This window comes from Cydia fagiglandana, chromosome 16 (genome assembly GCF_963556715.1).
Source record: "Cydia fagiglandana chromosome 16, ilCydFagi1.1, whole genome shotgun sequence".
Taxonomy (NCBI): domain Eukaryota; kingdom Metazoa; phylum Arthropoda; class Insecta; order Lepidoptera; family Tortricidae; genus Cydia; species Cydia fagiglandana.
The window spans coordinates 9,553,410-9,579,958 of NC_085947.1; the positions used below are offsets into that span (position 1 = coordinate 9,553,410).

A 26,549-nucleotide genomic window follows, 5' to 3' on the forward strand; every position below is an offset into this window, starting at 1 on the left:
ACCAATGTATTTGACGTTTATGCTTACAGGATTGTAGTATACCTTTAGTTTTCCAATTTGGCCTTTTTTTGTACGACATTTTTATTCTTTGCCGTGGGACACAAAGTTCGAAAATCATGCTGAAATTGTCAATGAAAACTTTGTATGCCTCATTTGCATCTGTTTTCAAATACACGTCTGCAAAGCTAACCATAGCTATGTATTTCATAAAAACATCCAGATAATAGTCTATTTTACGTTTCCTCACATACCAAAACTTCTCACCAAAACTAAAACTTGTAGGTATTTCTATTATTTGTCCCGTATGATCTGAGATACCCAAATTCATAATTTTAGAAGTATATTGATGTAAATTGGTTAATATGTTGTCAATGCAAGTTTTTGACCCAGGAGTTATTCTAGTTGGTTCATTAATCGTACATATTAGATTAAAATTACCTAGAGCCGTTACAAATGTTTGTTTTGCCTTATCGTCGCTGAGGATATTTATGTTAAAATCGCCGGCAATAACTAATTTCCTTTTTAAGGTCCGAGATCTCAGTACTAATTTTCCCAAGAGTAGTTCAAAGTTGCTCATAAAGATGTCGAGGTCACTATCAGGTGTTCTATATACACACACAACAATGATGTTAAGTTCTGGTATTAAAATTCCACAAACTTCAAAATGTGATTCCATTGCCATATTTGAAATCCATTGTAGGTTAATGCAGTTTAAGTTTGTTTTCGTATAAATACATACACCTCCTCGAGTCTTACGAGTTCGACAGTAATTTGCTGCTATTGTATAATTTTTAAGTTGTAGAATAGATACCTCATTAGACTTCAAGAACGTTTCTGAGAAACAGAAAACATCGACATTATTTGCGTCTGCTAAAATTTCTAACTGACCAATTTTTGATTTTAGGCCTTGAACATTTTGGTGAAATACGTTTAACATTGAGACCTTTGATTTATCATTTAAATAATTTTTCTTTTTAGGATTTTCTGTTTGATGTAATGGTGAGATACAAATCCTATATTCATCTATATTAGGGACGAAAACATTTTTTGCTTGTTGGTGTGGAGCTGAGTTGGTTTGCGCCTTGACGTTTTTGTATAATAGGAAAGTAGAACGGTATTGTTCCCTTTTGCTCACATGGTGTGGGTGTAGGCTTATGAGATTTTTCACCCTTAACTTTTCCTATAGCCGAAAAATAATACGGTATTGTACCCTTTCGTTTATACGTTGGATTGGCTATTGCGTGTGGCATAGGATATTGCTTTAAGGCTGCTGCCGCCGAGCTTTTTGTAACAGGTCTATTTCGATTGAACATAGGCAGATACATATTGTTATAATCTATTGAGTCTACATGCAGGTTAATTGCACTACAAAGTCTTTTCAAATATTGCTTCTTATTTAGTGTTTGTGCATGAGTAACTTGTAAAAATTTACAATGACTGGTGTAATTACATAACATTTTAAGCATTTCATTAAGTTTCAGCTCATTCAAATGATTGTTTTTGTTAATATTTAGTAAAATTACATTTGTTTCCTCTAAGTGTTTTAGTGCTGCACTAATTTCGTAGCTAAATTTAATTTGATTATTATCGTTCTCGCCAACACATAGTATTACATAGTCTGAAGTGGTTAAATCTAAGTCATAACACATTTTTAGTAGTTCACAGGAGTCCGCATTTGGTTTTGTGAACGCGGATATATTGTATTGTTTACACTTTTCTACTTGTCTTGAAAGAGTCAGTTGTGACGCCAGGCCGGAACATTGTTTCCCACCGATGATGAATATGTTGTGTGTTTTGCGTTCTGATTTCTGAGAGTTCTGAGTATTGTTCTTCTGACTAATATGTTCAAGGCTTGTCGGTGTTTTATCGATACCGGTTTTTGTGTGTAATCCATTGGAGCCTGACCTATTAGTTTTCTCAATGTTCGTAATTGGCAGTGTTAGGGTTTGTCCCATTTCACTATCCATTCCCATGTTTCCATCTGGATCAGTTAGATTCAAACTATTTTCATCAAATATATTTTTCCTAACTATGGGTTTCCTCTTTTTAACTGTCGACTTACATATGTGTGTTAGTTGGTTGATTTTGTTTTCAAGTTCCTTTATTTTAGTTTTCAGTGCTGAATTCTCCAGAGAAATTCTGTCAATTTCCTCTTCAGCTGACACTAATTTTACTTCTGCTGTTGTTAGTTTTAGTTTCAATTCATCAAGTTCATAGTTATGAAGCTGAGATTGAATACCCGGACAGCTACGATTTACTTCATTTGTTGCTGGTGATGTACTGCTTTTTTCGCCTGCACTTTCGGAATCATCTAAATTAGAGAGAGAGTCAAACGAATTTTCTGTAGACACATTGTATTGCTGCTTTGTTTCCACCATTTTATTGATCTGGCCTGGTGTATGAGTTGGTGTGGATACGACTTTTCCTGGGGTTTTAGGACTTTTAGATAGACACGAATCGCAAGTCCAATTCGATTTATTTTTAGGAGTCATTAGATAGTATCGATTTTTCGAGACTACAGTACATTTTATATGATATGTTAGTTTGCAGTGAGCACAGGTTAATTTTTCTTTGCCCCTGATATATCTGTCGCATTTTGGACATTTTTCAGCCATTTTTTATGTCAAGGTATTATTTATAAATTAAAAAACAATTTTTCTTATGAAGTGTATTTTTCTATGTTGAAGATGGATCTTTTCTAGTTTCCGAACGCAACTTATTAACAGCGTTTCTGAACGAAGCGTAGATACGTGATTGTCCCAATGACAGCCGTCAGATGTCAGTTTAGTTGTCACTTTGTTGGTATCAGCTGTTTATATACCCTTGTTTATTTTACTTAGTTTTTATTAAAATAATGTGAAAGTTTCAAAGTGTCTTAGTGTGAGTGTCGTTTAAATTCAACCGTTATTGTTTGTTTTCCATTTTTTTTAAGTTCTTACTTCGATACAGCTCACCAGAATGTTGATTTTTGCTTCGTCCTTTTCCTTGGAAGTGTGCACATGTTTTAAACACTATTTGGTAAGCAATTTATTGGTTTTTTGGCTACTTTCCATTAAAATGAGGGAGCAGGCTAGTTATACGTGCTGTTGACAGTAATGTCACTTGTAAACTAAAGGCTGAAACAATCGTATGATGTTTTATGTTCGTATTATGATGATACTTACTAATAGCTCCCGTTCAGACTACTGCGATAAAAGGGTAACTATGGAACCCTACACAGAGCATGGCACGACGTAATAATATGCTCTGGGCCGGTTTTTTATTTTCATTTTAAATATTGGTATCCCGTGAAGTAGAACTGCTCATGAAGACCAAAATGGAGCTCATTCATTTTCCAAGTTGAAGTTAATTTCGGTCAGACTTATCCGTAGGTCTAGTATTACCAATAGCGAGACGCACTCACGAGGGATGGATAATTAACTGACATCATTCAATTCAGATATCGTTTTGTTGCCAAGTGTACGTTCGAATTGGCATGTATTTTACGAGACTCACGACTTCGCAAAACAGTTTGAAATTAATTTTAAGGGCATCCCAAACGCTTTAGTGAAGTCGGCTACTTTTATATTAAAGATTATTTTTCAATGAATTATTAATTTTTCTTATTGCATATTAATCAATGCAAATAATTTTATAATAATCACTGAACTTAAAAGTGGAAAAATTACTGTCATGGGTGAGACTTGAACTCACGGCCTCTGGAGTTCTAATGCTGACCCCTATTGCATGGTGCCGTGGATGATGGCAGCATTTCCCCGCTGAAAAGACATAGCCTTAGTATTGTAGTCGACCCTAACCGCAAGGTAGCTATACAATTCTCACGTCCCAATGAGAACGTAACAATACCTTAGACTTACTGTAGTATTTTTCCCAGGTTTGCTGAGCGGTGTGCTGGGGCGCTGCTTCTTCAAGCGCTGTTACGACCTGTTCGGGGAGCTGATGGACGCGCTGGCGCTGCTGAACGGAGCCATCAACTTCGTGCTGTACTGCTCGATGTCGCGCCAGTTCCGCACGAGCTTCGGACAGATAGTGCGCGCGCGCTGTGCGCCCACGCAGCGCGCCGCGTCTCACACCGAACTTCAGACTACTGTCGTTTGAATTTGGAGACAAAGTCTCTTAACTAATGATTTGAGTTCTTTTAGACTATTATAACACTACTATTTGGCGATGACTACGTTCACGTAAAATTGTGATTTCAGAGATAAAAACTATCCTATGTCCTTTCCCGAACTCAGTTAAATTATCTCCGTAACTTCAATTTAATCGGTCCAGGTTTAAACGTAAAGAGATAATAGACTGACAGACCGACAAACAGAATAGTGTAGTCTGTTGCCTGGTAACCTCCTACTTTGATTAGGCACACGCATTGGGTAAAGGGAAAAAATAATAAAAAAATTAAACAAATTAATAAATGTATCCCATTTTAAATTAGTATATTTATCTTAAGAGTGCTATTACATTTCGGGGTTGAGCGAGTTTAGGTATTTTACGCGCTGCGGCAGGCCGTGCGAGCTCAGTATTCCGATCCCTTCTACCACACTCGCACTACAATGATGGATTAAACATTCTTGATCCTTCGCGAAGCATATTGAAATCAACCATAACAACACTAACTGGACTTAACTTATAAAGTCCTAAAACTGTTATTTGGTAAGTACGAAAATACTAAATGCAGTGCAAATGTACATAGGGGCTGTTCATAAATGACGTCATCTATTTTTGACCCCCCATCCCTCAAATCATCCAACAATCATGCTTCGGATGACTCTGTTTCCTCCTACATCATGCTACCATCATCCGATGTCCAGACCCCCCTCCCCCCCCTCCTCCCATTTGAAACGACGTAATTTATGAATAGCCCCATACTCGTACTTATGAACGTATATAACTCGAAAGAAATTATAGGTACTCGCTTATTTACAAGAAACAAGTTACAAGAAACTGAAGATACACAAGGTCTGATGATGGAGCTGGAAGGTGGCCACGGGTACCAGTCTATCATGTAACTAAACCACTTCGTGTTTGGGCTCGTTTGATTCATCTCAACAAGATCTTTAACATTGAAGATACACAGGGTCTGATGATGGAGCTGGAAGGTGGCCACGGGTACCAGTCTCTCATGTAACTAAACAATTTCGTGTTTGGGCTCGTTTGATTCGTCTCAACAAGATCTTTGACACAAGACAGTACTCAGAGTCTGATGATGGAGCTGGAAGTTGGCTACCGGTACCAATCAACCATGCAACTAAACCACTTCATGTTTAGGCTCGTTTGACTAGTCTCAACAAGATCTTTGACACTAGGTGATACTCAGAGTCTGATGATGGAGCTGGAAGGTGGTCACCGGTACCAATCAACCATGCAACTAAACCACTTCATGTTTAGGCTCGTTTGACTAGTCTCAACAAGATCTTTGACACTAGGTGATACTCAGAGTCTGATGATGGAGCCGGAAGGTGGTCACCGGTACCAATCAACCATGCAACTAAACCACTTCATGTTTAGGCTCGTTTGATTAGTCTCAACAAGATCTTTGACACTAGGTGATACTCAGAGTCTGATGATGGAGCTGGAAGGTGGTCACCGGTACCAATCAACCATGCAAATAAACGACTTCGTGTTTAGGCTCGTTTGATTCGTCTCAACAAGATCTTTGACACTAGGTGATAAACCAAACACGAAGCCCAAACACGAAGTGGTTCAGTTATGTGATAGACTGGTACCCGTCGCCACCTTCGAGCTCCATCATCAGACCCTGAGTAGTATCTTGTGTCAAAGATCTTGTTGCGACGAATCAAACGAGCCCAAACACGAAGTGGTTCAGTTACATGGTAGACTGGGACCCGTGGCCACAGTCCAGCTCCATCATCAGACCCTAAGTACTAACTTGTGTCCAAGGTCTTGTTGAGACGAATCAAACGAGCCCAAACATGAAGTGGTTCAGTTACATGATAGCAGTGTTGGCAAAAAATCAATTCGAATTGACGATTGACGATTGAGAATTGACCGATCAATTCGAATTGACGATTGACGAAACTAATTCTAAATCTACTGATTGAAGATTGACGATTACTAATCGTTAATTCGAATTGATCGGTCAATCCTCAATCGTCTTCTGTCCTCATGATACTGTTACATGATAGACTGGTACCCGTGGCCACCTTTCAGCTCCATAATCAAACCTTGTGTATCTTCAGTGTCAAAGATCTTGTTGAGACTAATCAAACGAGCCCAAACACGAAGTGGTTTAGTTGCATGGTTGATTGGTACCGGTGACCACCTTCCGGCTCCATCATCAGACCCTGAGTACTATCTTGTGTCAAAGATCTTGTTGAGACGAATAAAACGAGCCTAAACACGAAGGGGTTTCGTTGCACGGTTGATTGGTACCGGTGACCACCTTCCGGCTCCATCATTAGACCCTGAGTACTATCTTGTTGAGACGAATAAAACGAGCCTAAACACGAAGAGGTTTAGTTGCATGGTTGATTGGTACCGGTGACCACCTTCCGGCTCCATCATCAGACCCTGAGTACTATCTTGTGTCAAAGATCTTGTTGAGACGAATTAAACGAGCCCAAACACGAAGTGGTTTAGTTGCATGGTTGATTGGTACCGGTGACCACCTTCCGGCTCCATCATCAGACCCTGAGTACTATCTTGTGTCAAAGATCTTGTTGAGACGAATCAAACGAGCCCAAACACGAAGTGGTTTAGTTGCATGGTTGATTGGTACCGGTGACCACCTTCCGGCTCCATCATCAGACCCTGAGTACTATCTTGTGTCAAAGATCTTGTTGAGACGAATCAAACGAGCCCAAACACGAAGTGGTTTAGTTGCATGGTTGATTGGTACCGGTGACCACCTTCCGGCTCCATCATCAGACCCTGAGTACTATCTTGTGTCAAAGATCTTGTTGAGACGAATAAAACGAGCCTAAACACGAAGTGGTTCAGTTATGTGATAGACTGGTACCCGTCGCCACCTTCGAGCTCCATCATCAGACCCTGAGTAGTATCTTGTGTCAAAGATCTTGTTGAGACGAATCAAACGAGCCCAAACACGAAGTGGTTTAGTTGCATGGTTGATTGGTACTGGTGACCACCTTCCGGCTCCATCATCAGACCCTGAGTACTATCTTGTGTCAAAGATCTTGTTGAGACGAATAAAACGAGCCTAAACACGAAGTGGTTTAGTTGCATGGTTGATTGGTACTGGTGACCACCTTCCGGCTCCATCATCAGACCCTGAGTACTATCTTAAGTCAAAGATCTTGTTGAGCCGAATCAAACGAGCCCAAACACGAAATGGTTTAGTTGCATGGTTGATTAGTACCGGTGATCACCTTCCGGCTCCATCATCAGACCCTGAGAACTATGTTGTGTCAAAGATCTTGTTAAGACGAATAAAACGAGCCTAAACACGAAGTGGTTTAGTTGCATGGTTGATTGGTACCGGTGACCACCTTCCGGCTCCATCATCAGACCCTGAGTACTATCTTGTGTCAAAGATCTTGTTGAGACGAATCAAACGAGCCCAAACACGAAGTGGTTTAGTTGCATGGTTGACTGGTACTGGTGACCACGTTCCGGCTTCATCATCAGACCCTGAGTACTATCTTAAGTCAAAGATCTTGTTGAGCCGAATCAAACGTGCCCAAACACGAAGTGGTTTAGTTGCATGGTTGATTGGTACCGGTGACCACCTTCCGGCTCCATCATCAGACCCTGAGTACTATCTTGAGTCAAATAAATACATATAGAATGTCAGGTCGTTTCAAATATTTTTAATCTTGTCCGGTAGTTTATTAAACTGTACCATTATAAATTATAATACTATAAAAACAGTGCTAGGATCAAAGTCTCTCGTTGCGGTTTACACGCACACAGTATAGCGTTTTACACGGCGCCCGCCGCACACAATGATAAAAAACCTCGTCGTCGCCGTTGAAAATGTGCGGAGCCGACCGACACACGTCCTGCCTGTACAAGCTCTGCCGCGGCACTGAGCTGGCGAGCGCGCGTCATCGGTAATATAGAGTAGTTTTCAAAAAATTGCCAAAAAATTATAATAGAATTTCATAAACACTAATGTATACCAACAGTATAAGCAAACGTTGCAGATTGCTTGAGTATGAAAATGACTTCGATATTAAGTAGATTTTCGTAGAAATTGACACTTGTTTCGGAGAGAAAATTGAGTTCGTTTTACTTTGATTTTCTCTTTCTCAAAGGTATGTAGAAAAAATATCGTTTGATATGCCGAAAGTACAGGGTATTAGTAATACAAAATAGCCAGGTTTAGCAGAGTAAACTTCTCAACATTTCTAAATAAGAGCTTGCCGTTCAGTGCTTCACGGGGTTTTTCGGAAACGACCATCAGAAAAAAATTCATTACTGATTTAATAAGTCCTTTTTCTAATATTTACAACGATATTTAAAAAGATAAGAAGACGCTTTTACTGGAACAAGTACTCATTGTTTCTAATAATGAGCACAAAGTCCTGAATTTCGTCGACTAGTATCATCAATTTTGCATTATTTCGACTTTTCTTGTAAGAGCGCTCTTAAACTTAATGTAAACAAGCTGAATCACCGCTACTGACTTCTAGTTGTTAACAAATAATTCAAGGACGCTTTATTGTATAGGAATTTATTGCAAACAGTTAATGCCCTTTATATTCAGTTCATATGTATAAATCGATCAGGGATATATAAATCGTAATAGCCAATTACTGGCAATATAACAACAATGTCCCAGCCATTTTACGGACCGCTAGTACGGCAGACTTTGGAGTAGAAAATAATTTATAATATAAACTGAAATAGATCTCATACACTAAAGAATGACTAAGCCCAGTAGTCAGTATACATCTATGACATCTATTTCAGTTGTGACTACTTAAAAACATAAATGAAAAAATATTTATATTTTTGTAGTTTGTAATATATAATAGCTAAATTTTGTGGTCAAATGGATACATCACCATATTGTATAACAAATTTAAAATATCGTTTTTTAAGGTGAGGTTCCGGTGGCAACAATAACAGTTGCAATATGTTGCAACAGTATTGCGGCGGCGTTGACGCAGCCGCTGTATGACTGTATCTGTCAGGGCAGGATACCTTGAAAAAGAGGTGAGTGATTTGTCTTAAGGTGACAGTCCATTTCCAACGGCAGCTGCACTACTGTTCATTTTACTACGGAAATTGACAATGACAGCGACGCGTTCAGTACCGGTAGTGCAGCTGCGGTTACAAATGGAATGTTACCATTAAGGTGACAGTCCATTTCCAACGGCAGCTGCACTACTGTTCATTTTACTACGGAAATTGACAATGACAGCGACGCGTTCAGTACTTTATAAAATAAGGAACGGATTTAACGTCATAATCGCACCAGGAATACGGCGGCGCGGCGAACGTCACTCATTTTATCAAGCAAATTGACACAGAGAGCCCGCATCAAGGCCGCATCAGAAATGTCGCAAAAGTAATCCAGTTGTCAATTGAACGTCACTTTTACGTTGGTACGTATTGATGACATTAAATCCCAGTACTTTAGAGCGTTCATTATACAGTCAGCAGCAGAAGTTGCTAAGCGGGCCAGGTGTTCAAAATGATCTTGACGCGACTTTATTGTTAAGAGAATAAGAGCGTGTCAAGGTAATTTTGAACACCTTGTTTGCTTAGCAACTTTTGCTGCTGACTGTATTATGTACATTGTGTTAAAATATCTCGTTAAAAGGGAGTAAATGTTTCTGGCTAAGTATTATAATTTAATTTAGGTATTGCGAAACCGTGATATACACGTGTACAGTTTCTAGGAATTATGTTTTACTGTATATGTATGTATGTATAAACTCTTTATTGTACAAAACACAAAACACAAATTTATGGCACAGGATAGGCAGTACAAAGGCGAACTTATCCCTTTAAGGGATTTCTTCCAGTTAACCTTTATATATATTGCTTAATTTGAATCCTAGCTTCCCAGTAGTAGGAACACAAATCAATACTTTCGGGGTTGTAAATTGGGTGACCTGTAAGACGTGATATGAAATGAATATCATCGAGTAACCGACAAAACTTGGAAATACGATTTTGCCTACACATCATATCCCTGTATGTAGGAGAAGTTGATTTCTGGTATTTTTTAATACGTATGTGATACTCTCTCGGTTCAACTTTTATTTTACAAATAGGTACGCAATTTCACGAGAGCTTCAATCTGCAGTTTAGGTTTTAGGCAAGCTGTAGGTATTAGGTATTAAAGTGTCATTCTATGGAACTTGCTAACTATGTGTCATCATCATCATCATCATCTCAGCCATAAGACGTCCACTGCTGAACATAGGCCTCCCCCTTAAACTATGTGTACAAATCGCTATATTGAATGATTAATTTACTAGTGACTTTTGTTTACATAGTTAGCAAGTTACTTTACCTAAAATGTTTCTTTTCCGGAATAAGAAATCTGAATATTATGTCTACTGTCTTATTACAGTCGAATATTGTTGCACTTGCAGGATTTTGCAGTTGAAAATAATTTTATAGTAGGGGAGACCGAGGTGAGTTGTGACAGAGGAGAGTTGTGACATCGTTGATTTTTTGGAATCTATTAACTAAAAACAAGGTCGCAATAGAGCGCGTTTGTTAGTTTAAGTTACGAGCTAACAAACGCACACTGTTGCGAGCTCGCTAACAGTCATTAAATTCCAAAAAATCGAAAATGTCACAACTCTCCTCTGTCAAAACTCACCTCGGTCTCCCCTACATCTGGTGCTACATTATGACAAACATAAAAAATAAACGAAAAAAGTAAAACAGGGGATAGCTATGGTTATTATATTTACATCAAAATATGTTAAAACATTTTCCATAAATGTCTGTGTCCAGAGAGGAAAATGAGGACTAATAAGTTTGTTTTTTTTTTCTATAGAGCGAAAGTGGTGGCCACGGCATATACCGGGTGTGGCCTGTAACACGAGCAAATAATTAAAACATATATTGCACTCCTCAATCGGTGACACTTTTGTTCAACAACTTTTAAAAATTATGAAGTATTTAGTTAGACTCCCTATTTTTCATACAAAATAAATATTATCTTCAATGGACGCCATCGCCACGACATTTAATTGTGATTGACGTTGCTTGTCACGACTTAAACGTAACAAAATTCGCAGTACATTGCGTCTTAGACTTTAAAGTGTATTAAAAATCAAACCACAACTTATTTTTAAAAGTCGCTGATCAAATGTTGGTCAGTATGAGGAGTACAGCCTACAGTTAACATTTTTGCTCATATTACAGGCCACACCCGGTATTATACACAACTTGCTGTGTTTAAATAACACACCGTTTTTCATAATTACGTTTGACAGCACTGACACATCGTATTTTGTGCGTCATATGAATTCAGTAATCACTGCGCGCCCGATTTTATGAAAACGGAATACTAAATTAGCATAATAAAATGAAATGAAGTACTCTACTGTGTAAAAGTTAAATGTAAAAATTATAAAATGTTTTTGTGCTCTGCGGTCTCTGAAAATTTGTATGCAGTGAGGGTCGGGTATCTTTGCAGCCGATTGTATCTAGGCATAGACTAGGAATCCTGTAGACCGAGCATAGTCGCGCTACCCCCTCTGCCACGCATACGGTAATTTTTATGTGTTCGAGTCGAAAGTGTCTTTGTGTGACGTCCATGTCTTTGAACGGACCAATTACGGCACGGGACTTCGCTCATCTCGTCCCGCGCACCCCCGCATTTTGGCATCATGGGTTGTATGAAATAATTGCTCTAAACTCGGATTAGAGGATTCCTAGTCTATGTATCTAGGCCTTCACTTGCCTTTGCTAAACCCCTGGTGACATCCCTAAGTTTAACGTAGCGTAGAAATATTCTTGCCGTAAATCCTTAAAGATTAAAGCAGGGACGACATGAAAATTTGCATCGCGGACAATGTTTGTTCCATGAAATCATTGGCTACCTAATCTGAGACCACGTAAATTTATTCGACTTGTTAACAAGACTATAATAGTCGTATGGCGTTGGAATAAAGCGTGTTATTGTTGAAGAGCTTTTTAGTTGTGAATGTTCTATAAGCCGCTCATTGTTGTCAAATTATGTAAATAGGAGTAATTTAGATTAATGTGTAGAATATGTTGTTAATGGAATATATACATTCTTGGCAGAATGATATCGGATTTATCCGGAGTCTCTTTAATTAATGACTTACTCATACAAAAAAAACCGTTAAACGGAACTAGCTAAACGTCACATTAAATCATAAGTAGGTATAAATAAATAGTAGGTATTATGTAAGCGCGATATGAGCGAAAGCTTGAAATAAATGATTTTTATTTTTTTTAAACTATAATATATTTATCTAAGAATCAAAACTATACCTGAGTTGGAGAAGAATGTAAGTTTCATATTATTTTCAACCTAGGTGACGGAGTTGTTTTAATTTTAATTAGGTACTGTTAGTAATCATTTATTTATGGAATATGTTGTTTATTGGTTATTAATAAATGTACAAATAATTAGTAAAACATAATTCAGATGGGTAGATAATGGAAAACCTAATGACATATTTCTAGTATTTTTTTTATATTTATATCTAGTTTTCAGTGATGAATAGCTTTTTCCTTTGATATTAATGTTAAGAAACTAAATGTCGGTACCTATGTATGTGATACGTTTTTAAAATAAAATTTGAATGTATTTTATTAGTATTATTTTATACCCCAATTTTATTCAAATAAATCGACTGATAAACAATTTCCACGAATCCACTAATGAAATGTGGAAATATGGATGTTGTATTTGTTAATCATTCACACAAAGACGGATGTGCAAAATTAAATACCCATATAACTTGCTAGTCATGTTTATTAACTCGGACATTAATTATTTCCGAGTAGGTATTCGTACTCTAAATAAATAATAATAAATAAATATTAGAGGACATTTTTACACAAATTGACTAATTCCCACGGTAAGCTCAAGAAGGCTTGTGTTGTGGGTACTCAGACAACGATATATATAATGCATAAATACTTAAATACATAGAATACAGCCATGACTCAGGAACAAATATCTGTATCATCATACAAATAAATGCCCTTACCAGGATTCCAACCCGGGACCATCAGCTTCATAGGCAGGGTCACTACCCACTAGGCCAGACCGGTCGTCAATAAATGGATGTCAACATTTGTGTTGGAGCCACGCGGACGACATGCAAATAGTTACTAGTAAATAATAATCAGGGGGCCGATTTTTGAATTTCGATCGCTCGAATTCGTCACTCGAAAATCGGTGGAAAACGGCGAAATGCTAATTTTTTAAATACGAGCGATCAAAATTTGGAATCTAGTGGTATTGACCATTCGAATTCAATTCAATTTGTAATAGAAATTAAATGCCTAGTAGTGGAGATATTATTTAACGAAATATACGGAATCGAGTGGTCGAAATTCTAAAATCGGCCCCCTGAGGGCCTACCGCCAACCACGTCCGACGTGTTGCCTCTCTGTCGTACTTGTAAATTCGTACGTAAGTGTGACGTAATACGTCGAACGAGGTTCGCGGTAGGCCCTCTGCACTACGTTCACGATACAATGCTATTTTATAAGTAGCTAGTAGTTTAATTACCCTGAACTGTAAACTCGCGATTCAACGAAATAGGAAATGTAAAGCTTCTGTCTATACAATTATAAATAGAGCGGATTATTTTAAAATTTTAGAAATTGCTAATGTCGGCGGTTTATTACAATTTTGATGACTTGACGGACTAATGGAGTCTTTCGGACCCTTAAATACCTATCAAAAATTGTCAACATGATCAGAAATAAAGAAATACGAGATAGTGTTATTTTTACAGATTCATATTAAGCGGCTACTTGGATCCTCAAATATGGTCAAAATTTAAGAAATTAAAGGTGGCGGCCGTTTGTTCCTATTGATTATGACTATCGATTTATATTAAGCGACCTTTCGTGTCCTCAGTTATCAATTGTTGTCATGATCAGACCAATTATAAAGATTTAAAAATAAAAAAAACTTTGAAATGTCGGGAGGTGCCCGTAAATGTAAGAACTTCGCTTCGCACGCTCGTTCATTCGAAATGGAAACGTGGCCTTTTTACAACAAATCTTGTTGGAAATTGGCCAGGGGTATTTCCATAAGTCATGAGTCCCAATGCACTTTGTGACGATGTCAGCGATTCTGAAACTGCGATATATTAGCATTGCTAAGTAAAGGCGACTTATTCTCTTTAGTTATTCAACTTTTCTGGTAAACCAGTGTCACATGGTCTCGAGATACATAATAACTATACGTAATTGGAGAGCGCACTTATACTGGTCGTTGTTACAGTTTGAGCCTACGACTCTCTAGCTCGATAGATACGTTCTATACTATCGGGAAGTAAATCTACCAAAACTTGATGCCAAGGACGAATTCAAATGGCGGGAACAGTCTTTGGCCGAGTCGTTGCATATACATATTCTTCTAATCGTGATATCGTCCAACTTATCTGTTAGGTAGTTAAGTCGTGAGGAGATTACATGGCACTTTTTTATTAAGAAAAAATGTTACACTTTCAAGAAATACGCATGTACCTAATTAGGTTTTGTGGAAACTTTATCAGTTTTATCACTGCCGGCTAGTAAAATACACTTCACTTCAGGTAAGTAAGTATTTCCACAATAGTATACTACTTTTGATACTTTATCCGATATCTATGAATCCACTCTACATAATTTTGTTGTCGAAATACTTTCACAATTTCCCCTTTTTAGCGACTACTGAGAGTTCACATTTTGGGGCGATAGTTAGCTGATTTACAATATGAGTATACGATATCGGTTGCGTTGAAACCTCCTTAGAGCAAGGACATTTCTTACGATGTTGGGCCAAATAGCCGATATTTATAACTAGAATTTTGCAGGCACTTTTTCAGATTATAGTATAGATACTATAATAGGTATATGGTTATAATTTGAATGTGTGTTGTGCTAATGGGTTGTTCTTAGCTAAAACGCAGACTGCGATTATCCTGAATGTCTGTGCTAATTAATGATTATCCTCAATTATTTCCAAAAACGATCAACCGATTTTAACCATAATAAAGTAAATACCTAGGTATTTTGGTTTCTACACCGCAACTTCTTCAATAGTCAAAAACAGAAAATTGCTTAGACAGTCACTCAAAAAATAAGTAAATACTTAGTTATTTGTTTTGAAGTGGCGGCGTAGCGCAGGTTGGCCCGGGTTTCTTATTAAGGCAGACCCAAGATGAAACAAAAACAATGGGTTGTTTTATACGAAACAACAGAATCTTTCTTCCGCGTTCCGGATTTGGCTCTATAGTAAAAGTTGTTCAGTATGTCCAGTATGTCCCTCAGGGTATGGATATTGTCTTGGAGGATTACATTTCGTGGACCCAGTTTCGGTGCTTCGTACCTAACGTAAGTACCTACTGAAGTCTGTCTCGCCAATTATATTTTGCAAAAAATTCGTGTTGGAAAAGTCAAACGTAAAAAGGCTGACTTTTAAATGTTTGGGCATCAAACAATTTCACAATACAACAAATAAATTCCGATTTTGTTTTTGATCAGAAACTTCAGAAAAAAAAAACTGTCGGTGTTTTAATGTCATGTATTTGGTTTTTGTACCTCTAGATTCCTTAGACAAAAAATGTTGGATCCAGCATAATAACAGAGGCAGCTTCGCAATGTATTATGGATATAAAGGTATGTCATGACATATTTTGGTCAGATCATTTTCCGCTTGAAATTCAATGTAGATTGGGTTGTCTTACTCCAAAAGTTGTTTACCTTGAAAACGTAGTAAACAAAGTAAGGTGGGGCGAAAGAGATAGTTTTCAAATTAGCGCCTATTATGAGGAATGTGAAGAGAACCTAAGATGTATTGAATTTCCAGCGGAGTGTTTGCAGTGTGCAGATGCGATTTGCACCAATACTGAGCACAGATTGGTCATTGATAGACTATACTATTCTATTATTAAAATCCTGAGCCGGTCAGCTGAAATCAGCTATGATGCTAAAAAATCTCGTCATGGGCGTAGGAAAATAATAGGATGGAATAGACATGTAAAGGAGGCCCACGGGCGGGCGCGACTTAGTTTTCAGGAATGGGTATTACACGGAAGACCTAAAAACGGTAATGTGTATGACAAAATGTGTGAAACCAGGAGGCTCTTTAAGTCTAAGTTGAAATGGTGCCAGGATAACGAAGAACAAATAAAAATGGACATTCTAGCGACTAGGCACTCAACTAAAGATTTCAAGGGCTTCTGGAATCATACAAAGAGGCTGGGAACTGGGGCGTGCGTGCCTGCTAGTGTGGAAGGGCAGTGTGAGCCTAAATGTATAGCGGAGCTCTTTAAAGAGCATTTTAAGGTGGAGTCTCCTTTAGGCATACTGTCATCAGGGTCGTCCAGCATTGAGGCTGTGGTAGGGGGTGCCTAACTGCCTACACACTTGTGAGTGCCAAGCAAGTAGCTACAGTGATTAGAGATATGAGTAGGGGAAAGTCACCTGGTCACGACAGCCTCAGTGTTGAACACCTGCGGTTCGCTGGTACGCATCTGCCTAGGGTGTTGGCGATGTTTTTCAACTTGTGTATTGGCCATATTTACCTTCCTCAAGAGCTTATGAAGACCATAGTAGTACCAATACCAAAAAACAGGACGGGTGATGCCTCCGACAAGAATAATTATCGGCCTATTTCGTTGGCAACCATAGTGGCTAAGGTTTTGGACCGTCTGCTTGATCTTCAATTTGCGCGCCATATACACCTGAACGAGGCGCAATTCGGTTTTAGGCCAGGGCTCTCTACAGAAACGGCAATTTTGCGGCTCAAGCACACGGTTCAATACTATACTACGCGAAATACGCCGATATACGCGTGTTTTTTGGACTTGTCGAAGGCGTTCGACCTTGTTTCGTACAATATCTTATGGGATAAGCTCTTGAGGGAGACGTCTACACCCAAAGAGTTGGTCTACATCATGAAATATTGGTACCAGAACCAGAACAATAGTGTAAGATGGGCCGGTTCATACTCAGAGGAGTACAGGTTGGAATGCGGCGTGAGACAGGGTGGGTTGACGTCTCCGCGGCTTTTCAATCTGTACGTCAACAATCTGATCGAGGAGCTCAGCAGAGCTGGCATTGGGTGCTCAGTTGGTGGCAAAATAATGAATAATATAAGCTACGCTGATGACATGGCTCTGCTGAGCCCGTCGATCGGAGCCCTCGAGATATTGATTGGAATTTGTGAGAGGTACGCGGAGACCCACGGTCTCAAATACAACTCCAAGAAAAGTGAGCTTCTCGTGTTTAAGGCGGGCTCAAAAAAACCGAAGTACATACCACCACTAAAACTTGGAGGCACTGAGTTAAAAAATGTCACTCAGTTCAGGTATCTGGGGCACTGGGTCACCGAGGACCTATCTGACGACCTTGATGTGGAGCGGGAGCGTAGGGCATTGGCGGTGAGAAGCAACATGTTGACTCGCAGGTTTGCACGTTGTACGAAGACCGTCAAAATAACTCTATTTAGGGCATTTTGTCAGTCTTTTTATTCGTGCAGCCTGTGGGTCAAGTGTACGCAGAGATCTCTCAATGCCTTACGCATTCAGTATAATAACGGGTTCAGAATGTTGTTGGGGTTGCCTCGATTTTGCAGTGCGTCGGGGATGTTTGCCGAAGCGCGCGTGGATGGCTTCCAAGCCATAATGCGCAAGAGAGTGGCCTCCCTGATGCGCCGTGTTAGGGAAAGCCCCAGCAGCCTTCTGAACACTGTTATAGACAATTTACAGTGTCCAATAGTGCGCAAATGGAACTCTATGCACATGGACCATAGAGGTGCTGTTGGGCAAATTTAGTTAAGTATTTTAAGAAGTAGTTTAATTTAATTTAATTTAATTTATTGTATTAGGTATTTATATAAGTAATGTAATTATTAAAATGTATGGATCTTGTTATCCGAAATAAATATATTAAAATAAATAAAAAAATAATAGAGTTCATACCTTGATACGAGAAGAATTGAGCAGAGGTACATACTCGTAGTTTACAAAAGAGCGTAATGGTAACATTCCATTTCTAACCGCAGCTGCACTACCGGTACTGAACGCGTCGCTGTCATTGTCAATTTCCATAGTAAAATGAACGGTAATGCAGCTGTCGTTGGAAATTGACTGTCACCTTAAAACTCGGTAGGTAGTATATAGCCTAGCAGGTACTGTATTCGTTTAGAGTGAAATGCATTTAGTGTGCTTGTTTCTAAGTGGAAAATCTTATTTCCTTCGATAAGTGACGACTTTGAACTATTTTATATCGTACAATAAATATACCAAAGAGTGTTCACTTGAAATTACCGCTAAGTATTCATTTAAACGCTGTGACCATAATAAGCCGAAAAATTGGGATGATTAGAAAATTTTCTTCTAATTAAATTACCAGTACCTAATAAGATTACTTAAGGGAAAATGTATTTTAAAATACTGAATTAGTATTACCATTTTGAAGTTAATCTGTATTGAGATTGATAAAAATACCAACCTAACTAATCAAGTTTACTTGAAGTTACTTACAAAGTATCGCAGTTTTCAATGTCAATTTGACGACGAATGCAACTTCGGGTTACAAAGTAGTTGAATAAACTTCTCTAAGAAATACGTGCTTTACATTGAGATAGTTTGAAACGATTGGCTATTCTGGAATTCAATAAACCTTGTGAACATCAACATAAATAATATCAGCCAGCCAGTAATTTCGGGTCAGCCAACTTACCCTTTGATCTTGCAATCGTATGCCAAATACTGACGATGGTATGCATATTTTATATATTTACTCCTTAAAGCTTCAAAATATCACAGGGTACTGTGACTATCGAGAATTTGCATTAGTTTTATCATTTCATAGTATTTATTATAATTTGTATACATATTTATGTTGGTAGAATCAATATTATCGAATTTATCGAGCAAAAATTGATATAAAGATAAAGGAAAACGGATGACGTCTCTTACGTTTCTATATAAACGATAGGCTGGTTATGGTTAGTATGTAGTAGGTACTTAGTTATAAAATTATGGTCCGATGCCAAATGTTTCAAATCTATATTTACGAAAAAAACTACCTAATCAATCGTTTATTCGAGTTATAAGATGACACTGTTAAAGATAAAAGACAAATAACGTTCAAAGCCACGTTGTAGAAGATAGGAAATCATTTGACGATGATATTAAGAACTTATTGCAGTTTTAATAAGTTCCCATTCTATTGCACACCTGCGCCATTACCATTACTGACGCACATGGACACTCGCAACACCTGATACGCAACACCGGCCTTTAAGTTATAAAGCTATACAATACCATTATAGTCGAATAAAATATGCATTTGAATAAAAGATTATTAGTGTTTCAAACTGTTTTAGATTTTAGTACTTTAGTGTCTAAATTATTCACAAAAATCATACACATAACGTATTGTTTCACGACAGGTAGAAAAATTCAAAAGTTTCGCATTTTTATTGTTCAGCGGTGAGGTGGAGTAGCTAGTTCAGTAGAGGCGAAGAAGTAAAAACCGTCTTATATAGTCACAATAATTGTATATTGAATATAATATATAAGCACAAGTTACATATTTAGGTAAAGTCCATTCCAATAGAACTTGCAATGTATGTAAACAAACCGCCATATTGAAATTGTCTCTGAATGATGAATTTGCTAGTGATGGGCAAGAGTCTTACTTAATCCTTTACTTAAGGCCGTAACACACTATCGCACTGCATCACGAACTTGGTGTGTCGCATCCATAAGTGAGAGCGAGAAACAGATATCTCTTAAATTCAATAACAAAGAAGTAAGATACGCGTACATGCCAAGAAAAACAGTGAACGAGTAAAATAATATTGAAACCGTCAATCATTCAACAGTCATTATTTTGTCAAATGTAGGGTAGATTTTTATTTATGAACAGTCCAAAACTACCAGTTATAATTTTCCGTAGTTTAATAATAATGTTTAAAAATGGTGCGAAAGAATGGAAAAGGTTATTTAAAAAAAAGGAATTAAAACGATTAATCTGAGTTTACATATTTATTGAAATTTAAAATTGTCAAACTACCGCGTAGTGTATATAACCGCGTTGGCAGGTACAGACCGTGAGTCGCGTAGTGTGTAGCGGCTTTACGAGTATATCACCAACTTTAGTCACAACACTACCCATCATAGACAATTGTAGAATGTAAAAGAAACAAAAACGTCATTACATCAGGGCCTACTAACCTAACTTATGAAACCATTTTAAACTTTTAATGAAATATCCAAGATACAGTTATATATTGTTGTATTTTACGGTAACGACCGCTTTAATAGTGTATAGTGTATGTGTTTCAATGGTGTTTGATGAGATTATGTGAAAATTCAAGGAGAAACAGTGACAAAACAAAGTTACGTGCTTTGTTGACAACGTTTGCAAGTTCTATTGGAATGGACTTTAGTAGGTACTAATGTGAAGTATCTATTAACCTCGTTCCCACGATAATATGATTCAAGGATAGAACAATACCATGGAAAAATATAAAAAGGAATTCCTTCTGTTGGACTTGCTAACATTTATAGCAAAGCTATCAAGGTAATCATAATACTAAATAATTAAACGCTTATAAGTCTGCTTAAAATTGAATACAAAAAAGATGTTAATCACTTAAGTTTTAAATTAAAAATAATTTTCTACTAAAAATCCTTTATTATTTCGTTAGATTTTTAGCTTTATGAAAGCGAAATAAAAGAACCGCTGTAAATGCTTAAGTTTAAGTAACTATATAGTTATCGGTTTTTGAAAATAACACGATAATGTGCCGTCGTTCCTGCAAAGGTCAGAGCAATTCACGGCACCTTTCGTTAAAATTGTAATCATGTAAGTAGATACGAGTAAATAGAACTAGAAGTAGCAATAGAGACTACCGTAGTTGTAGAGGTGCGATTATTAAATAAAAACACGTACATGGATATAACGTCTACAATTTTTTTATTAATATCACAACTCACTTTACGATGTATAAATGTATAGAATTAAGTGTTGGTTTTTTTAAAAGTAAACTAATAGTTAAATTTAATAATCGCCTGGGTGATAAAAAAACCAAACTTTAAGTATAACTAGAGCAGATTTAAGTAGATTAGATTAGACTAAGAATTCTTCAGCAATACAGGTAATTTGATTTGCAATAAAGTTCGAGTTATCCCAGGGGCGTTATTCGAGGTGTACAACTGTCAGATTTCGTATCCACATCAAATCAACTCTTGATTAATTCGCAAGTTCATTCTATCACGTTTTGATTCGATCAATTGCGGTTAATATCATTTGGTACAACAAAAACTCTGCTCTGAACTCGGGGTACATTTGTTTGGTTTGGTTATCGCCTAACCGTGGATTGCTAATGTCGAATTTTGATAGTTGCACATATTCGACAACTCACATCAATTTTTCTTACATCAACAGGAGATCAACACGACACGTCAAACGTCGCTTGTCTAATACCCCTACCCCTCCAGTGCCCTGTTTATCAAAAGCTTGTAACTTGTAATACAAGTGGAACTAGTGGAAGTCCACTTGTATTACAAGTTACTAGCTTTTGATAAATAGGGCACATGTCGCATCTTACAAAATGCGAAAATACAATTTACTTAAAATACTATTATTATTTATCAAAATTATTGCACAAAATATATACAAGTAGGTAAGAATTTATAAGATGTAATTATTAAAATTACATTTTTAAACGATAGAGACCATTTTAAACGCGTGCATAATGCACTAATAATAATGTCCACTCTCTTCAATCCTGCACCAAACTAACTTTAACCCAATGGTTGACTGGTAGAGTTCTCCATTTGTACTCTTTAAATTGTGCAATAAAGTATATAAAATAAATAATGTTATCAAGGAGCCTAGTAAAGGTGACAATCACACACCGACAAACGCCAAATGAAAAGAAAAAATGTTTCGGGATCACAGATGCTACGAAAAATCACTTGACTACTTTTATACAATTTTGTGGTTCACTATTTTCAAGAAAAAAAATGTTTTTCACTCACATATGCAGTGATATGCATATTGGATGCAGATACGTGCATATTTCAAAACTCTGCTGACTGAACTTGGTGCACCTTTTAAAACTGATAATGGGCTATATGATACCGCAACTTTTAGTTGAAACCGGCTACCTACCTAGTCTAATATTTATTATTAGCCGTATTTATAGGTATTGAAAGTAAACTTATATCTTGGTAATGAGATCACGTATATAAACACGGGTATCAACAATGGAAGGATCGTCTCGTGAGTCATTTCAGTATAATATCACTTTGAACGGAAACAATGTTACTAACTTAAGACGTTGCCTTGTGGGCATTGATTGATGATGGATAACCGCAATAGATTGCCGGCAAACTAAGTATAAACTAGATTTGGTTCCAGTCTATTTCTAAGATGACAGATTACTGTATTGTCATGAATGTTATAAAATTATATAAATGAATAATTCCAGCTAAATACGTCTCACTGCTCGGCATGCAAGCATGCGCCAAAGGCCTTCTGTAGTCCCCACAACGCCCAGTGCGAGTTAAGGACTACATAATTATGACACATTTTCACGGATCTCCTCACTGTTACCCTTAACCGAAATGCTAGTGATACGAGTACATATCAAATGATATCCAGGAGCTACATAACTTCCGCAAACTGTTTATCACATTCGACCTGCCGGCGTATTATGGATGGCTTTATCCACGTGATAAAATAACTGTCACTTTGTGACTCCGTAGGATAGAAAGTGACGGACACCATTTTATCACGCTGTCACGTACACAAGAACGACCATCATATCCGTGCTGGCCTGATGAGTATTTTTGGTAGGTGTAGGTATCATTTTCAAGTTAAAGGAGTATTGCAATCCAATCAGTATTGTATGCATCGTGCTTAAAAATGTCTGTGTACCTACACAAAATTTAATAAAAGCAAAACGGTCATATTTATTAATGGAATCAGTCTATCCGGTTTGATTTGAGGATCAAATTTCTATATGGGACTTATTTTATTTATTTTTTTTTTTTAATTTTTTTTTCAGAAAAGTATGGTACATTTTAAACTTATATTAGGTTCGCCAAACTTACGTTTAACGGCGACATGATGCACTCATTTTCATTTTCATTGAGCCAATAAAAGTCAGAAATTACAGTAAATGTCTGCCAATCGCACTATACGCACTAAAAGCCTCGCCTCTTACTAAACTGAGTTAGCCAACGTGCCAGCAATAGCTAACGCTCTGTAGCGTTGCGTAGTTAAAGTTATCTCCCTATCACTCTTCCATATAATTGCGACAGTGACAGTTTCGTTTCCTTCGCTACGGAGCGTAAACGATTGACACGTTGGCTACACACCCTGTACCGTTACGCTTAAGTAAATTGAAATCGTCTTGTAGTATGGAAAACAAGACAATTGCAATTTGACGGAGAAAATATTGCTTTTATCTAGGTATATCGGGTGGAACAGAATGAGGGACTTTTATGCAAAAGGGGAATTGTTTAGGATACGTACTTTATTTTTCACTTATTAATCACGATAATATTTCTAACCGTTTGCACAGAATAAATAATAGTACTAGGTACAGAAGACTCACTCTCTAACAAAACGCGTCTGTCACGATCAGCACAGATATGGCCGCTAGGTGGCGACAGCGCCACGCGCGGCTTATAGCAAACCCCAAAATTGGGGTCGAACGCATGGAGTTTTAGCTACCTGTAGCAAAGCGATGAAATCGCGGAGTGAGCCACGCCTGCCGTTTGTGAAGTACAGTTTGTTAAACATTCGTGGAAAAAACTGTATGTTTCATTTCAAGTACTTAGTTCATATGAATGACATGGCATGTGTCAATTTAAAATATAAATCTTTGTAGGGTTCGAGGCGTCCGATGAGTAATTTTCTAATCGATAGTCACGTGGTACTTTCCATAGAAAACGAAGCGCCGCCGCCGGCGCCGAAAGCTCCGGCCCGGTTCCGGCCCGGTCTAGGGTGAGTCATCCTGTAATTAGAACGTTTATATTTTATTTATACACTAATTTAACATGAAGTCTGATGAAACTCCAATAATAATTATGTACCTACATTTATAACAAAATGTTCGACTCCTTTAATATTTTGCTTTGCAATACCAATATTATCAATATTGTTGTTGGTAATACGTTCTTGGAATAATTTGTGATAGTGAGGAAGTTTCCCAAGATGAGCTACATACTTCGAGTTTGATTTAACTTCATAACTTTAATTGATTCGGAATTTTAGTCAATATAAATAAGGGCAACATCCACTTACGAAGGCGGAAATTGAAATGTTTGTGATAAGTCATATTCTCAAACCAACAATAAACAAAGACTCGGCTGTGAATTTTCCACGAACTTCGCAAAATTTTACCTAAAGATGCCGTTATGTTGCTTATCTAATGTAGCGGGTTGTAAATGGTACGTTTCCGCCCTTAGGAGTTTAATTCTCTATTAAAGTGTGTAGTAAGTATTTGATTGAAAACACATTCAAAATTGAGTTTTCGTATAATTTCCATTCTGAAGATCGTTTTATCTTAGTTGTTCAGTGAAAGTTTCTTCAAGAAATGTTGCACTAGTTTACTTAGTAATGTTTTGTAAAGTACTCATTTATTTAGTTCCTCGTATTTGAATTGAAAAGTAGAGTGTTTAACTCGGTTGAAAGTTTCTGAGTTCGTTAAGTATATTTTCACTCCATTCAATAAATGGGAAATAGTTTTTTTCTTAAGCCATAAATCCCGAGGGAACGATATATCTTTGTCCTTCAGTACATATGCATGAAATAAGATCTTTTTCGAGCAAGCGTCATGAATATATGTCTATGTACTTATGAATAAATATTATGCGGTCCGGATATTATAATTCCGAGAACAAAGAAATAGAATCCGATACATTTTCCTTCTCAACAATAAATAAGTATGTATTACACTCTTATGGGATTCAATAATAGCTATACTGATTTATGGGGCATAATAGACGTATTTAATGTAACAGCCATAGGTATATATGTAAATATTTTCAAATTTCATGTTTTTTTATTTGGCCAAGTCATGACAAAAGAACGTTACGTAAGTATATTCATAAACGCACTGCAAACCTCAATTAGATATTATTAACCTATTAATCTGTCATTTAAAGTGATACAAACAATTAACTAATTGAAGCTTATAATTTATATTATGAACTAGAGTGCCACTAGGCTTATATGGCATGAAAGATATTTCGATTAGTTGAAATTTCTCGCAGTCGAAATTGCCCCCCTGCATCTTATAACATTTTCATTGAGGCTTGTATATATTTAAGTATTTCTTCAACAACAAATTCCAAGTTCAATCTTGTTTATCAGAGGCTATATTACGAGTGCTCAGTAACATTGTTCAGAAACCCATTAATGAGTAACTTATCAAGTTATCATGTGTTATAGGTATAGGCGCCGTAACTGACTAATCATGCTCGTCATCCCCCCGGCATTCATCAGGACCTAAACCAATCATTTTAGTGCACGGTATTCAGAATAAGTTTTTGGTAAAAATTTCATTTTTGGTACAAGCTTTTATCGCTGACTGTACTTTTCTTACGACAGACAATTTAATACACACCGAGACAATTCGAAAAACCCCTAACACAATTAGGTTGCGTTGTTTCATCACAGAGTTCCTATGGCCACCTCCTGTCTCCATCATCAGATCAGCTCGATGTTACCATAATATTGCATTGTCATCCCATTTATACATGCATGCAACATTTCAGCTCAATCGGAAACCGGGAAGTGGATCAAATTTAACTTGCAAGATTTGATTACAGACAGACAGACAACGGTCAGGTGAAAGTAAATTAAAGCTTGTAAAAAATCAATAAATAAAACTACAGCCTTTCTTTTTAGGGCAACTAGTTGTATTTAGCAGAAAACTACCTGATACTTTAGCGATTGGTAATGCTCAATATCCCGGGAATCCTTTATAACGGAAAAAGCTGGAAAAACCCTATAAGCAATAATCAAAGTTCCTGTTTCCCTGTAATTTAAGACTCTAGAATTACATAGTTACCTATTATTATTAGAAGATAATATTATAGGAGTACCCGATTTTTACCCTGTTCCGTAGCTAAACGGGACCAAAACGGAACCCTAAAAAGTAAAAAAAAAATTGTAGTTATCAACGTGTGTATGTTCACGATAATTTCGAAAACTACTGGCCGCGTAGCCAAGATGCCAAACGCTAACGCTCCGTAGCGATCGAAACGCAACTGCCACTATCACACTAATATGGAAGAGTGATAGAGAGACATAAAGCTTTTCGTTGTCGAAGCGATAGCGATTGTAACCTTGGCTAGGCCGGCTGTACGGATTTTCATGGGAGTTTCACTTATTAGGTAATAGAGTGATTCTTAAGAACGGTTTAA

General features: G+C 37.3%; 1 protein-coding gene and 1 long non-coding RNA gene across 2 annotated transcripts in view; both read left to right on the forward strand.

The window, feature by feature from the left end:
• Positions 1-4,123, forward strand: part of LOC134671942 (G-protein coupled receptor dmsr-1-like) — a 92,504-nt gene extending 88,381 nt beyond the window's left edge. The window contains exon 7 of the mRNA XM_063529817.1: positions 3,875-4,123. Within this exon, the coding sequence (XP_063385887.1) occupies positions 3,875-4,098 (224 nt within the window). The 3' untranslated portion in view covers positions 4,099-4,123. The remainder of the gene's footprint in view (positions 1-3,874) is intronic.
• The window catches only part of LOC134671955 (uncharacterized), a 346,096-nt gene that overhangs the window by 248,610 nt on the left and 70,937 nt on the right, over positions 1-26,549 (forward strand). The window lies entirely within an intron of this gene.